We start from the raw sequence: 17324 nt of genomic DNA, 5'->3' as shown, positions 1-17324 counted from the left end.
CCATTTGTACCACCAAGTATGGCTTAAGCACTCATCACTGTAGGCTTCCTGCATCATTTGGTGTGTCTCTGTAAAGGCTTTCTTGAGTTTTACACAAAATTTAGTGCAGGCGCATTGCTCTTCTAACTCTGCCATCTTGAAATTCGCAAACTGTGCGACACAACATTCTACTCAATGCAGCAGTGAACAATAACTAAGTCATTCAAAAATCAAACTCCGGCAGTTACACATTAAACACAGGTGTGTGCAGGAATGCCAACAGTATTTCACTCAACACACCATTGGTGTGAAATTATGAATTTTCTGGAATTTTTTGAACAGATCTCCTACATACAGATTTCTTTTGCTAACATGCTTATAGACTCACACTAGCTGTTTTTTGTGACTTGTGTTGGCATCAACAGCACAGATGTGCTGTATAGAAACTGATTTTGACTTTAGTATTATTTTACGGTACATTTTCTTTAATTTTTTTTATGCAGCATAATATATAAAAGAAGTACCAGACGTAAATCAAATTTTTGTTGATCCTTAAGAAGATCCACATGATATCATCTTCAACATCCTTTATACTGCCATTTGTGTAGATGACTGTGATTGCTATTGTTTGTTAAGGTTTAGATTGAAGAGAAAATTGTGTTTCGTGATTTGTGCTGTAATCTGTTATTTTTCTACTTCTTTATGTAAGAAGTACATAGTTCGTTGAATTTTGTATGAGCAGGAAATATTGTTTGCTGAAAATACTGATCAATATATGTGTATAGCAGTTGTATGTTTTCTGTGAACATCTTTGCATGTAGAATCAGAAACTTTTTCACAGTCTTGTGACTTTTTCAGTATCCTACTTACCATTGTACAATGAGTGCTCTCTGCTCTACAGTGGCTATTTCTAAAAGTATTTCTCATGACTTAACATTAGACAGACTCACTAGCAAGTTATGTGAATAAATAATTTTTGCTATTTTTGTCAGCTGTACATACATTTTTTTTTTTTTTTTGTAAACAGCGGAGAATTATATTTTCCTTAGATGAAGTGAATTATTTGTGTGCATCAGTGAAAATTCTGAAGCTTATACTTATTATTCTTGTTTTTCTTTATTTTTACAGAGAGGACTGAAAGCATCAAGGCTAAACAGAGAATAGTGGCTGTAGAAAATGAAATGGCAATATTACAGGAGGAGCTGGATAGGGTAAATGAAGAGAATAAAAAGAAAAATGATCAAATGAAACAGTTACATGATCAATTCAGTCAGGAAAAATTGGCATATGAAGAGCAGTTCAAACGAAGGCAAATTTCTTGGGAAGAGAGAATATGTGAACTTCAGGATCAGTTTAAAAAAGAGAAGTCTGTGTTTGAACAAACACTTGAACAAGAAAAGAAAACTATGGAAGATACTTTGAAACATGAAATTATTTCTTGGAAAAATAAGTTAAATGAATTGAAAGAACAGTTCCTAACTGAAAAGCAGGAGATGGAACTTAATGCAAAGCAACAGGTCTTAACATTATCTGAACAGTTTGAAAACGAAAAATTGTCTTTGGAAGAGAAACATAAGCAACTTATAAGGGAAATGGAGGAACAGAAAATTAAGGAAATGAAGACAGTTGAGGAAGGGTACATCCAAAAATTGCAGAATCAGGAAGAAACCTTTGCTGAAGAGAAACAGGCATATACAGAAAATTTCAAACAGCAGTTACTAACTTGTGAGAAACATTACAAGCAAGAATTAAAACTTCGCGAAGAAAAATTTGCGCAGAAACTTAAAAAGTGTGAAGAGAAATTTTGTGAAGAATTTCACATTGTTGAAGATAAATTTCTGAGAGAGAGACATGCTCTTGAGGAGCAACTAAAACGACTACAAGAAAAGGCTGCAGAGGAGAAACAGTGCCTAGAACAGAAATATAATGCAGAGATTGCAGAGTTGGAAAAAAAATTTGAACAAGAGAAAACTACCTTGATGGATAAGTTGAGAAAGGAAAAACATATATTTGAGGAAAAGTTGCAGAGAGAGAAAAATATTTTGGAAGAGAAGTATCGGAAGGAAATTGAGAGTATTAGTGAAGCTAGGAATAATGTAAAAGATGCCAATCTTGAAATAGAAAAGTTGACTCGAGAGATACAGAACTTATTTGAAGAAAAGGAACAGTTTGCAACCCATGTACATAATCTTAAAGAAACATTGAAATATACAAATGCTGAGAAGGATGCGTATTTTCAAGTGAAGGAAAGGCTGAAACATGATAATGAAAGCTTATTAGATCAACTCAAAGCAATAATGAGTGAAAAGGACAGAGTTGTTAGTGGAATAGAAAATGTGAAACAGAACAATGCTGAACTCAACCAGCTAATCCAGAGTCTGGGAGCTGAACGGGAATCATTTCTTAAAGACATTGCAAAGCTGAATATGGAAAAGAAAAAGCTACTTGAACGTTTGGATGTTTTGGAAGCAGATAATTCTGCAATAATTGAAGATAACTGTTATTTAAAATCTGAACTGCAAAAACTAAAAGAACTGCTGGAGAAGATAACAGCTGAGAAAATTTTAATATCTGAGGACAATGTGTGCTTAAAATCTGAAAAGCAAAAACTGAATGACTTGTTGGAAAAGGTAAGTGTTGAAAAGATAGTTATTTCAGAAGAGAATTCTTGTTTGAAAGCAGAAAAGGAGAAGTTGGAAACGACTCTAGAGTCAGTAAATGCAGACAGAACAGCTGTTCTAGAAGCTAATACGGGTTTAAAAGCAGAAAAGGAAAAAGTAAATCATGAGTTGCTTCAAGTAAGAGCAGAATGTGAATCTCTACATTCAGAAATGGCTAATGCAATGGATATGCTTAATAATGCTGTACATAATCATTTATTAGATAAGTTAAAAGTGGAAAGATTGGTACCAGATAGCAAAGAAAATGAACAAGGGAGTGCTGATACATTAGTGCAAGTAAATGAACCCAAAACATGTGCAACACTTTCAGATATAATCACAAGTCTCTGTGAGAGCCTCGAAAGAATTTCAGTTACAAGAAACAGTGCCTCTTCAGCAAACGTTAGTGATTACAGTGGCAGCAAAGAGGTGACTGAATCAGATTCCCAAGAAAATAAGAGCAGTATCTCAGGCCACATTCAGAATTCTGATGCTTCAAGTGAAAATGGAACATCAGTTGAAGGTGACAGGTACAGAGATGAGATACAGAAGCTACACTCAGAGTTAGAACATTTAAATTCAGTTATTTCTAATATGGAAGCACATGGTGAGGAACTGCAAACTGAAAATGATAGTCTGAAGGAGGGAATTAGACTACTAATTTCAAATGCTCACTCTGATTTTCCACCACAATATAATTTATCCGAAACTGTTTCAGAAGTCCGGTACTTTAACAATGAAACATTAGACAAGCTAGGAGATATTTTAGGAAAGGAACAAGCAGAGAAATTTATAGAAATATTTTGTACAGTGAAACGACAAGCTCAAGAAATCAATAATCTCAAATATGAAATTGCTTCTATTACTGAAATGAGTCAGCAGGAAAAAACAGATTCAGGAGAAAAGTTATTAACAGACTTAAAAAGTTGCCAAGATGATATCAGAAATAAGGTTGAATTGATTAGCCATATAGAGGAAGAGCTGAGCCAGTTTCTGGGCACACAGATTTCTTTTCAGTATAACAGTGAAAGTTTAGCCAATTTACGGAAGGAACTTTCAGAAAAGAAAAATGTTTTGGAACAAAATTCTGAAGAGGTACTGGAGCTGCAAAATTTGAAAGCAACTTTGGATTCTAAGTCAAAGGAATATGAAAAGCTGCGTAGTGAACTATTATTTATTCAGGATGTCTCTAAAGACAAAGAAAGAGAACTGAATCTTCTGAAGGAACGACTGGAAAACATTGAAGAAAAACACAAATCTGAAATCTGTGCTTTGCAAGAAAGACATTTTGAATGTGAGGATGTTCTGAGTGCAATGAAAGAAGAAGGATTTTTGTCAGATGGCATGGAAGAAAACTCATTGCATAGTAAAGAGGCAGTAATGGCCATTATAAGGAAGCTACATAACCAGCTTGGTGAGAGAACTTCAGTTATTGAGAAGTTGGTGCAGCAGTGTGAAACATCAAAGAATGAATTATCTAGACTGCATGATGATTTGAAATTAATAAGACAGGAGCGTGATCAGTTCGAATCAAATGCGTCCCATTTTAAAAACTTGGTAGAAACAAACAATGAGGAACTGATCTCTTTAAAACAGTCATTTGTCGATTTAAAATCCCAGTCTGAAAGCTGCATATCTGGTTTACAGAATAACTTGAGGGATGTGCAGACTGAGTGTTCCATGTACAAGAAATTAGTAGAGGAGCAGTGTAATGATACTGATAGCACCAAAGCTCAGCTCATGCAAGTAATAAGTCAAAGTGATGAAGTAATGGTAGAATTAAAGAAAGTGCAAGATGAATTAAGAAATACTAGTGAAAGGCTGATGGCAAAAACCAAAGAGGCTGAAGAAGTTAAGGAAATAACAAATGCTTTAGAAAAGAAAAATTCAGCATTGTTGGATGAAATGAATAAAATTCAAGATGAGTACAACAGCCTAAAAATGCAATTTGTCGCAAAACAGGAAGAAGTTCTATCATTGGAAAACCAGTTAAATACATGCCATAGAACAATTGAAGATCTTCAGAAAGATTTAAATTTGTCTACAGAAAAGTGTGACAATAAGTCCAAAGAGTGTGTTGCACTTTCTGCTGAAATTAGTGCCCTTAAAAATTCTGCAGCTTCAGAACTGAATTCAGTAAGAGAGATGCATGACATTGCCATACAGAAAATGCAGCATATGGAGAGAGAGCTAAATGAAGCAGACAATAGATTTAAATGCCAGACTGAAGAATTAAAACAAAAGACAAAATTACTGGAGGTAAGAAAAGTCTGTTTTATTTTTACTAATTTGTTATTTCTGTATGTCATGATGTACCAATGTTGAGTAAATAACTGGAACTCTGGCACAAAGAGGTGGAGAGATAATTAATGCCAGAGCCTCATTTAAATTTAAAAATACATTTGCACATCTACAGGTGTAAAGCTATTTACATATAGTATTTTTGATTTGGCCAGGCAACACCAGTAATTGTTGTAATTTGTCATTTACATATAGGCTACATTCTCCTGTACGTTCAGGTAATAGTAACGTACAGGCAGCTAGATTTTTTTGACATACTTAGTATTGCCAGGAAAAAATAATTTAAAAATAGAAGCTACAATCAGAAACGTAAGATAAATTTCTACTTATTAAGTGACTCTGGTGCAGGCATACAGGGAAAATGAGAGACAGATTAAAGCTTCTAAAGCCAAGAGATGCTACCTGCTGATGAGAAAGAAAAGTGTTGGAGAAAGTAAGACTATGCAGGAATTTTGTCAGTGAGTCACTAAGACATTGGATCGGGAATGTCAAGATCAGGAAACCATCAGATTTTATTGTTAATTAACACCCTACTCTTGTATTCTTGAACCTGGCATGCTAGGTGACTTCTTCAAATTCTTGAAAGTCCCATTTTGCCAATCAGTAAACTTTTTCTGTCATATAAGAGATTCTGTGATTCTTAGAACAAACATTTTCCTCACAAGGGGAGGCCACGATGCTTGGTTCATTGGTTTACCTTAAACTTTGTACACTTTTACTAGTGTTGAAAAAAATATAAATTAAAGAAAGAAATGGGAATCGATCCAATGATTGTGAAGCTTGGACGCTAACCACCAAACCACAACCAGTTCATGCTCAGAGTGACACTGCACCGGTACATCATTGATGCAGAAAACTTCTCTTGCAATTTTCTCGAGATTACCTAAGTAGTACACCTTATTGTTTGCGCATTACGTTGTCCTAATAGACTCTTAAAAATGTACAAAGCTCGACATAAATCCGTGGTCTGAACATTGTGGCCTCCACTTGTCAGTTTTTGTCTGTGATTGCGTCTGCTGATGCTTGGAAAATAGAAATGGGTTGTGCCTTCATTAAAATATTATGAGTGATGTTCGCTGCAGTGTGTGCAAAATTTCAGGCATTCATGTCAACCACCAAGAAAATTGTTGTTGTTTTCCTATACTATCTTCACATTTATCAACAGTATTTTGTGATAATGTTTAAAATCCGGCACCACCTGAACAATCCATACCCCTTCATTGAATGTAAAGAGAATATCACACTGTAAATATTATAATGAAATAGCTCGTCTTACAACCTCACGTCAACCTATACCATTTTTGTTCAGCTGCTCTTCTAAGCCCTTTGTTTCTCTGACAGAATTATGTAATTGATAAACCCTAAAGCTTTTATTTCTTCTCCCTGAACTTCAATTCCTTTTCAGTATTTCCCTTTTGCTGCCCTTTCCAAATTTCTTTTTGGTTTCCTGTACAGCTTGCTCATTGTACAGGTTTAATTATAACAGGAATATACTACAACACTGCCTCATTCCCTTCTCAGCTACTGTTTCCCCTTAATATCCTTCAAGTATTATAACTGCAAATATTTCAGTCCAAGTTGTAAATAACCTTTTTCTCACTATAATTACCAGGATAACTTAAGAACTTTAAAGACTGAAAATCCAGTCAACATTGTCATAAGCTTTTTCTGTATCTACAAGTGCATTAAAGTACCGAATGATCAGTGTATCTTCTGAGACAAGTAATAGTGCCAGTATTGCCTCGTGGGTTCTCACATTTCTCCAGAACCGGAATTGATCTTACCTGAGGTCAGTTTCTACCACCTTTTTCATTCTTTTGTAAATAATTTGTGTTAGTGTTTTGCAACTCTTAACTTCTTAAATTGATGGTTTGATAGTACTCACATGTGTCAACACCAGCCTTGTTTAGGATTGGGCTTATTACTTTCTTCTTGAAGCCTGATGGCATTTTGCCTGTCTCGTATATCTTGCATAAATAGATTTGTCTGTTCCCCAAGGACCTCAATAATTCTGAAGCAATACCATCTACTCAAAGTGCCCTGTTTCATCTACTGACTGTCAGTGCTCATCCATATTCTTTGTGCAGTGTCTTATTTCCCAGCGTATCTTTATGTACTTCCTCTTTCCTTTTCATAATTTTGTCTTCAAGTTTCTTTTCTTTGTATAGCGTTTCTATCTATTCCTTTTACCTTCCAACTTTCCCTCCTTTGTTTAGTACTGTCTTCTACTCTAAGCTTATGATAGTCATACTGCCCATTCTCTTTTCTCAAAATATTTGTAATTTTCCTATCTGCAACATCTATCTTTTTCCATAGCCATGTGTGCTCCTGTAACTTTGCGTTTTTCTTCTAGCTATTCCTACATTTTCATTTTGCACTTCCTGTTAATCTCATCTTTTAGTCATTTGTATTCCCTTTGTCCTGCTTTATATGCAGCATTTTTATGTTTCCTTCTTTTTTCAGTTAAATTCAATATCTGATGTATTTTTCAACGATTTTTGCTGGAGCCTTCTCTTTTTGCCCATTTGATCCCCTGTTGATTTCACTATTTCATTTCTCAAAGTTATCCATTGACCTCATAGTGTATTCCTTTCCCCTGTTAGCACTCTGAAATTTTCAACAACCATTGGTTCTTTCAATTTATCCAATGTAGTCTCTTGAAATTCTTTCCTTGTCCACTTTAACAACCATAAGCTTTTTCTGTATGTACAAGTGCATTAAAGCACTGACTCATGTCTATCTTCTGAGACAAGTAATAGCACCAGTATTGCTTCGTGGGTTCTCACATTTCTCCAGAACTGGAACTGATCTTACCTACATGTGCCCCTGTAAATTCTTTGCAGTTTAAAACTGGGTTTTGAACCCTGTCTTACAATTATATGATCTGACTAAAACCTTCCAGTGCCTCCACATCACTTCCATGGATACAACTTTCTTTCATGATTTTTAAACCAAAGTTTAGCATTAATAAAATATGTTCTGTGCAAAATTCTTCCAGGTGGCTGCTGCTTTCTGTCCATTCCCACAGTGTATGTTCTCCTCCTAGTTTCCTTCTCTTCCTTTTCTTACTGTCAAATTACAGTCTCCCATCACAGTTACATTTATGTGTTCCATAAGAATCTGTATAATTTCTTTTACCTCATCATATATTATTTCAGTCTGTTTGTCATCTGTGGAGCTAATAGGCATATAAACTTGTACCACTGTGTTTGGCTTTGCTTCTGTCTTGACTATGTTGTTCGTAGCAGCTCACCAGCATTTTCTTATTCATTATTAAATCTTCTCCTGCATTCTCTCTCTTTGATTTTGAGTTGATAATCCTGCACTCATCTGATAAAAAGTCTTCATCTTTCTGTCATCTCAATTCACTAATTCACACTACATTTAATTTCGCCCTATCCATTTCCTTTTTTTTAAATTCTCTAACCTACATACCCAATTAAAGGATCTAACATTCCATGCTGTGACCCATAGAAAATCAGTCTTGTTATCTGTGATGGCAATCTCCTCCTGAGTAGGCCCCAGCTGGAGATCTGATATGTGGACTACATTACCTCCAAAATATCTTACCCAAGTGGATGTCAGCATCAAAATCCATATTGTTGAGTTGCATGCCCTTGGTGGAAAAACAACGGCTGCTAGTTTTCCCTAACTTTCGGCTGTTGACATTGCCAGCACAGCAAGGTCATACTGGCTAATGTTACATGCCCAGGTCAGTCAGTCATCCAGATTGTTGCCCTACTGCAACTACTGGAAACACTGCTGCCCATCTTCAAGAACAATATGTGAGTTTGGTCTCTCTGCAGATATCCTTCCAGTGTAGTTGTACAGCTGTCTGCATTGCTGAGGCATGCAGGCACCACCGTGGCAGGGTCCATGATTCAGGATCAGTGCATTCTGATATTGTCTTTTTCATTTACAGAATTCTTTAAGGGCTTCATGGTAGTACATGAGGACACGTTATTGATCAGCAGTGACAGATCGTTTTTTAAAATCTAAAATACTTTTTTTGCTTCGTCTCATTTTAATGCAAAGCAAATTGAGTATTGCTTTTCCAGTGATAGCATTCTGTTAGTGTAGTTACCTATGGCTTTCGCAATCCCTCAAAATTTGACTCTGGTTTTGCAGCTGCATATTTATCTATAATGTTGAAATGGGGACATGTTAGACGGTGCCAGATAGGGTGAATAGCATGGATCCTCCAGCAATTCGCGTTTCAGATTCCCCAGATTTCCAGTACTAAGTCACATTTTGTGACAGGACATACATCTTTTCTTCTAACTGATGTAGTTGCAAAATAATCGGTAAGAAAAATCTCTTTTGTACCCAAGAAATAGTTGACCATACCATTTTCAGGAGGTGAAGTCAGCCTTGCCCTCTCCTGGAATTTGCAACACACACTTTTTACTCATTTCTAGAAATGATTGTCTGTGATTTTACTTAACTACAGGTTTAGTCCTTGCTGGTGTTACTCTGCCAATGTGATCAGAAATATTGTGTGGTATTGGCAACAAGTATTTAATTTGCATGCGTTTGCTTAATATATTTTCCACAATAAATTATGCTGCCTTTTTCATCTCTGCTGTGGTTTAGGCCCTGCCCCATAATACAGACACATGTAAACTGTTGCTGAAGAGTGCAAAAATAGAATTGACAAACTCCTCTCTCTCTCTTTCTTTCTTTCTTTCTTTCTTGTATGTTGTGTCCTTACCGAGCTGCAGAAAAGAACAAGTCCAACGCCATGATATGTGGACTATAGTATAGCTGGCCAACATCTGTCAACAGTTTGTAGGATACCCTTCCAGTACTCCTTAATAAACAGTCACATACCTTATGTGTATGCACAACTTAGACCAGATCTGGCTTCTTGAGACTACATTTACCTTTAAATGACAGAATGATTTGCAGTAAACTCTGAAAGACACAACCACCTTATACAGTAGATCTGTACCTCTACCAGGGATAATCATATAGCCTTTTTGTCAACTTGAAAAAATAAAGTTGTGTAATTAATCTTTTGTTTGTGGTCTGCAGTCCTAGTATACATTGAAATTCCCACGTGTCAGTGTCCGTAGCACACTGTTAGAGGAGCTGAAACAGTGCACTCCATTTGTAAAGTAGAGTATCATAACAGGAATTTGTTTTATGCATTTAAAGGGGAAGAATTTCTACATCAATCAGTGCTGAGTTGGTGGAAGTACATGACAACAATACGCCACCATATGACCCTGTGGTTAGGTAGAGCAGTTGCTTCCAGAGTGGTGAAACAAATCCAAACAAACGAATTGCTGCCCACCTGATGGAAAAACCTGAGAATCGCATGGGAAGCAGAGGCCTGTTACTTGAAGATCAGTTTGTCCAATCGAGATGATAGTGGAAAAAAGTGAAACTGCTATGGGGCAGCTTTTAACATCTGCCACAATGTTTTCAACATGACAATGGTCACTGCCCACTGGATTTCTGCAACTGTTCTTACCCATTCAGAAAGGCTGCCAAACTGAGGCAGCAACAGAAATTTTGTGGCTGTGTCAGGCAAATCCAGATGACTTCTTTACCCACCTAATATCCATAGACGAATGCTGTTTGTACCATTATGATCCAGGGAAAATGGGGCAAAGCAAGCAGTAGTAATGTGGAGTCATCACCACAAAAAAAGGGGGGGGGGGGATGATTAAGTCTCAACAACTCATTGGGCAGGGCGATAAGAGTGATTATGCTTGTTGTGTTTTAGGGTTAGCAAGGCATGGTCTAATAGATTATGCTCACGTGGGGCAAACTGTTACAGTCGCATAGTAACGGAATCACATGGCAAGGTTACAGGATACTGTCAGTACAGAATCTCGTGGGCAATTGTCCAAGTGGGTGTAAATCTCCATGACAATCCCATCACTCTGCACAGGATGTAGTCACATATGCTGCTTCTTTGGGCTATCAAACTTTGTCTCGTCTCTTGTATTCTCCTGACTGTATATCCAGTGACTTCTTCCTCTTTACTCAGATGAAGAAAACATTGCACTATAGGCATTTCTAAAATGAAAACAGACTCATTTTTGAAGTAGGACATTTCCTGAACAGCCAAAATGCAGATTCCTACTACCATCACCTCTGCCTAATCATCCATCTTAAGGGAAAGTGTGTCACATTGAATGATGAATAGGTAGAGAATGACTAAAGTGTCACCAAGTGTCATAGTCACATCTTGATTGATTTAGGAGTTAGTAAAAACTTCATAACTACCTCTCATTTCCTTCATATACGGCTTCAAATCCATTAGTTGGATATAGAATATGCCATTTACTGTGCTAGAAGTGATAGCATGAAATTTTTGTCAAAACCCCTCTGTATGTAGAGAAGTAATTACAAAATTCTATAGGAACGTGTCAAACTATGTTCATGAGAACTGTCTTGTTTCTATTCTAGACTGTTAAGAATTTATTCTGCTGTCCAGTTTTAGTGTATGTCTAGGTTGTTTATCACATGCATCTAGACACATGTGGGGTCTTGGTTATGCTTTACACCAACTACATTAAACACTTAGCTTTCATTACATATTTGTTCAACTCAGATTTAAAAAGTAGAAAACATGTAAAAATGTTATGCATCCATTAACTGAATTTTTTAAGCAAACATTGTAATATACAGTCTGAGACAGAAATAATTTTACAACTTTTGGGGGCACGTTCCTCATCCCAGAAGAAGAAACACTGCCTATAATGACAGACAGGTTTTGAAAGATTATGAGGACAGTAAACTGTCGGTGAGCCAGTGTCTTCATGTGGGACATTCTCCAGTGTCTCTTGTGCAGCAAGCTTAATGCCTGTTGGTGCAAGTGTGGTGGGGTGACCACCTGATGTGCACCTGTCTCACTGTCCAAAGAATTACACAATCATCAAGTGGGAGTTTGTGAAAAATATGTTTCCAGGAGCTGAACATATTTGCCAACTGGCAGGTGAGGTAAATTGGCCATTCATGAGTCATGTAGAGGAGGGACTGCCAGAGTCATGTAGAGGAGGGACTGCCACAGGATGGGTTCCCAGTTTGTGGTGGTGGCAACATGAACAGTTTTAATGGACAAACTGTACAACATAAGTTGCTGCTGTGGAAGCAGAGGACCTCCTGTTAGCTGAAATCAGGGTTCGAGCCAGCGGGCAGATATGAGAACACATTGGCATTGGAATTCTATGCCACAGAAACTCCTGGAGACTGGAGTGTGGCCTCAGTAATGCCACCAATGGCTTTTAATGCGTAATCAGGGAAAACTGAATTCCAAATACATAAAAATTTTTCCGTGCTAAACTTTATCGTCAGTTCCTCCTCCTCAATCTGGCATTAGTCTTGTTGTGCAGTGGTTAATGCTATGGGCACTCTGGAAGCAACTGCGCTACCTAACCACAGGGTCATATGGTGGTGTATTGTTGTCATATACTTCCATCAACTCAGCACTGATTGATGCAGAAATTCTTCCCTTTCAAATGCAGAATACAAATTCCTGTTATGATACTGTACTTTATGAATGGAGTGCACTATTTTGTTTCAGCTCCTGTAACAGTGCGCTATGGACACTGACACACAGGAATTTCAATGTCACACTCTTCTTTACATAAGTGATTGAAGGGTTACATAGTGTAGGTCTCACTGAGTAAGAACTTGCAACAATAGTTTATTTTGCCCAAAAACACTTGTAATTCAGGGAAATTTGTCGGGCGTGGTAAGGAGTCTATTGTGGATGCATTCTGATAAGTTGGCCTGATTCCCTCTTTGGTGAGCCAGTGCTCCAAATACTATGTTTCTGGCTTCTTTGGGTGCTTATGGGGGCTGAGGTAGTGCCAAATGGGAGCTGCTTTAACTTGTACAAACGAAAAGGTGTATTAATGATAATGAGGTTCTATAATTCCTCACCTAAGGGTAACAAGAGGTAAGCACAGGAGGTCAATGTTGGAGTAGAATTCCCCTCCAGCAAGTTTGGTGAAAGGGTCTTTGGGCTGGGGGATAGGATAAGTTCCTGCCTGCAATTGAGCATTGGTTCTAGCCTTGAAATCTGCACCAAGTCGGAGAGAACCGTAGGCTGTCTATCTGATGATGACGACTAGGGGAGTGGCCCAAGCACTAGATTTAATCAGCTCAGTAACCCCAGCAGCCTGAATATCCTACTTCACAACATCACGTAGGTAACTGGAATTGGTCTGATGCTTTTTGCATAACATCTGGCCGAAGAGTTACGTGTACCTGAAAATCTGATGCACATCCCAAATCTGGCTGAAATAGAAATGCAAACACAGTGCAGAGATTATCCAGTTCCTGGAAAGGGACTGCAAGTGACTCACCGCTGACTTAATCAGAAATAGAAAACCCAAAGATATAAAGGCATCAAGGCCGAACATATTGGTAGCAGAAAGGTGATCGACCACACACAAATAATGAAGTGAACCACGTACTGTTTTTGTAGGCCACATTGACTGAGATCTGCAACATCGACCCATAAGTACTTGCATCACACTGAAGAACCACCTTGAAAATGGAAGTAACTTTTTCCAATTGCTTTGTACACTTAATTGTTCCAGTGACCTATGATAAACTATTGTTAGAAGGGGTTGTTTCACATAATATCTGTAGAATCTCGGAAATTTTTCGCTTGGACAGACACAAAACATTTCCACTATTGAAAGATGTTAGTTGTTCTTCTATTCTGCCATCACTTATCTCAATATCTGCTAGTTTGTGGTTTGTGTGACTGCTGAAAGAAGGTTGTATTATGATCATGAAAGATGAAACAAGCATAACAATTCCTGTTTTTCCATTTTAATATGGACTTCACATCTGGAAGTTTTGCCATACCTACTACAGTTGTGCGAAACTTATTAGGGATGCCATTAGCTTGTTGCTTGTTCCCCACATTAATGTGTTTAACGTAACTTACTGTGAGCATAGCTATGATTATGTATGTATAAAATACTCAAGGTGGTGAATCTAGCCAGTTGCTAAATAGTGAAGTAAAGTGTTTGTAATATGTAAGGATTTTCACGTGGATCTGAGTAACACAGTGATTGACAGTGGAGCATGGAAAGGGGTGATGTTGTTTAGCTGTTATGCACAAGCACAGTATGGCTCCAGTAGCAGCAGCTGTGAAGTTCTTCTCTGGTATGTTCCCAATTAACATGCGATGTGGGGTGTTATTTTTGCAGGATCATCAGTTCCTAAGCAGTTTCACAGTTGACTTCACACATTCCTTAAAAGAAACATACCACACTGAGAACCAAAGCAAATAAGAACAAATCCAACAATTATGTTACAGAGTGTAATTGTCATCCGAACTAACAAGTAGCTGACAGCTGAGGTAGCAAAGCAGTATGAAAACTCTTCACTGGGCAGACGATATGACCAAACTCATGTTGTGATTGCTTGTTGCCGTGACAGCTGTCTATACATGGTTGTCAGTCATTTTGTTATTATGATCCTGGTATAGATGTTGTGCAAAGGATGAATAATAAGCTGGTAATAAACGTAGTATTAATATTTCCTCTGAGATTATTTCTCTCAGTTTAGGTGTCTCGTAAATGCAACAAACCTTTAATGCACTGTACTGTTGACCCCAACTGATTTGGCTGGAACAAAACATCAGTGTATGTGAGACATCAGTTCATTACCCACACTCTCCTTACTTTACACAAATGGTATGATTGACCTCACCACAAATCAGATAACATTGCTTCTATTTTCAGCTACTCGCTAAGAAATCATTGTAATGTATTTTTCTTATATCTGTAACCTGAGCACTTCATTGGTATTTTTTTATAATTATGTAAAACCCAACACAAAGTTTTTAAAAGCAACCTGAAGAACATCCTAACATTCCAGTTGTGACTTCTGAATGCACAAGAAAAAATATCTGAAACAGTTTTCAGATTAATGTAAAAGTTAACTTGTTAAATAAAGTGTTACAGAACTGAAGACGGTGTACTTCAAATGTAAACCAATAACACAGGAATATTAAAAACTCCACTTAATAAGTACACTCTTGGTCATGAGGCATTCAGAGTTTCTCGTGCAGTGTAAGGTATTGTAACCCCAATCCTTCTGTGAAGTTAATTTCACAAGTCTTCAGTGTTAACCATTGTAGTCTTTAAACAAGTTGTAAGAGTGGAAAGGGATCTTTCACATTTGAGAGGGCGGGAAGAAGCAAAGGAAGTCCTTTGTCATGTAATAATCACTATGAGCCTAAACTATCCTAACAGCTTAAACAAAACTAGTAATGCTAATAGTTTAAAATTGGTTTTTCACATCATTAATGAACACTGAAGTGCCAAAGAAACTGCTATAGGCATGCATATTCAAATACAGAGATATGTAAACAGGCAGAATAAGGCACTGTGGTCACCTACACCTGTAAAAGACAACAAGTGTCTAACAACAGTTGTTAGATCAGTTACTGCTTCTTCAATGGCAGGTTATCAAGATTTAAGTGAATTTGAACGTTGTGTTGTATTTGGCGCATGAGCAATGGGACACAGCATCTCTGAGGTAGTGATGAAGTGGGGATTTTCCCATATGGCCATTTCATGAGTGCTCCATGAATATCAGGAATCCGGTAAAACATCAAATCTCTGACATCACTGCGGCCAGAAAAAGATCCTGCAAGAACTGTAATGACGACGACTGAAGAGAATCGTTCAACACTACAGAAGTGCAAGCCTTCTGTAAATTGTTGCAGATTTCAATGCTGGCCGACAAGTGTCAGCATGCAAACCATTCCACAAAACATCATCAACATGGGTTTTCAGAGCCGAAGGCCCACTTGTGTACCCTTAATGACTGCACAACATGAAGCTTTACACCTTGCATGGGCCTGTCAACACCGACATTGGACTGTTGATGACTGGAAACATGGTGCCTAGTCAGACGAGTCCCCTTTCAAATCGTATCGAGCAGATAGATGTGTAGGGGTATGGAGACAACCTCATGACTCCATAGACCCTGCATGTCAACAGGACTGTCGAGCTGCTGGAGACTTTGTAATGGTGTGGAGTGTGTGCAGATGGTGTGATATGGGACCCTTGATACGTCTAGATACGACTCTGACTAGTGACATGTGTGGAAGTATCCTTCTGATCACCTGCATCCATTCATGTCCATTGTGCATTCTGTCGGACTTCAGTAATCCCAGAAGGATAATGTGACACCCCGCCCATCCAGAATTGCTAGAGTGGCTCCAGGAACACTCTTCTGAGTTTAAACACTTCCACTGGCCACTAAACTCCCCAGACATGAGAACATTATTGAGCATTTCTGGGATGCCTTGCAACACGCTGTTCAGAAGAGATCCCCATCCCCTCGTACTCTTATGGATTTACGGACAGCCCTGCTGAATTCTTGGTGTCAATTCCCTCCAACAGTACTTCATACATTATAGCTCGCGTCATCTAGGTTGGCGCTTCTGCGCATTGGGGCGGAGTGGAAAGGAAGTGTGTGGGGATGAGAACACCACATGCGTGGCAGCAGAGAGTGGACAAAGTAAGTCCACGTTGCCGAACTGCGTTGCTGCGAACAGCAGTCAGGCTCATTTGCCTATGGTTCAAATCTATGAGGTAAATAATAAATATTAAAACCAATTTTGCTCAATTGTCATGAGAGAAATATTAATTCACGCCTTGACAACTTTGCATTCACTGCTCCACAGATTTACTGTGCATGACGTTGGGAGGCAAGAACAGCTGACACAGCTTTGTGAAGACGTGAAGTACAATTTTTCTCAAAATGACAATTGTCAAACAACTAGATCATTGAAACTGCTTGCAATAATTACCATTAGTTTGACAGTAGTTACGTGGAATCTCTGCGTATAGAGAAGAATTAGTGATAGAAAAGATTAATGTAAAAAACAATCTTAAAAATTGTCAGGAAGTTGTCATACTTTTTGCTGTTAATGAGCATTATGAGGGTAAACTAACACATTTTGTATTACAGTGAGAGAGCGCATTTATAATCCATTGAACAAGCAAACAATTAACCATCATCTGTGAATAACTCCAGGGAATTCTGACTGATAACATAAGAAACCACCGATGTCTCGACAAGTAACAGTTACTGTCATTTTAGGGCCTTATCCAGTTCATGCCTTGAAAATGACAAGAGGTTTACATGTGGAAATATTGGACTTAAAACGAATTTATTCAGCTGCATTCTCGCATGTTATTAAAGCATACAACATGTTGGGGGAAGCTTAGCTTCTCCTTGGGCAATATTTTGAACGTTATAGTCTGCATAACTAAAAGGGTACAAATTCCTAATCAAAAAGGCTAGGAAGTTCTCATTATTATGTATGCAACTGATATGTTGACAAACACATTTTTTAAACCACAAGTCTTTAAAACTAAGAAATATTATTAC

At 37.7% G+C, this 17324-nt stretch overlaps 2 protein-coding genes across 2 annotated transcripts in view; both read left to right on the top strand.

Moving 5' to 3' along the window:
• The window catches only part of LOC126456027 (tropomyosin Cha f 1.0101-like), a 98101-nt gene extending 96643 nt beyond the window's left edge, over window positions 1–1458 (top strand). The window contains exons 6-7 of the mRNA XM_050091782.1: window positions 1108–1345; window positions 1452–1458. Coding sequence (XP_049947739.1) covers window positions 1108–1345; window positions 1452–1458 — 245 coding nt within the window. The remainder of the gene's footprint in view (window positions 1–1107; window positions 1346–1451) is intronic.
• Window positions 1459–1484: 26 nt separating this feature from the next.
• The window catches only part of LOC126457258 (GRIP and coiled-coil domain-containing protein 2), a 188905-nt gene continuing 173065 nt past the window's right edge, over window positions 1485–17324 (top strand). Inside the window, exon 1 of the mRNA XM_050093423.1 lies at window positions 1485–4898. Within this exon, the coding sequence (XP_049949380.1) occupies window positions 1572–4898 (3327 nt within the window). The 5' untranslated portion in view covers window positions 1485–1571. The remainder of the gene's footprint in view (window positions 4899–17324) is intronic.

The sequence above is a fragment of the Schistocerca serialis genome, chromosome 2 (genome assembly GCF_023864345.2).
Source record: "Schistocerca serialis cubense isolate TAMUIC-IGC-003099 chromosome 2, iqSchSeri2.2, whole genome shotgun sequence".
Lineage (NCBI taxonomy): Eukaryota > Metazoa > Arthropoda > Insecta > Orthoptera > Acrididae > Schistocerca > Schistocerca serialis.
Note: the sequence above shows the minus strand (reverse complement) of the source record. Positions and strands in the feature narration are given on the sequence as shown.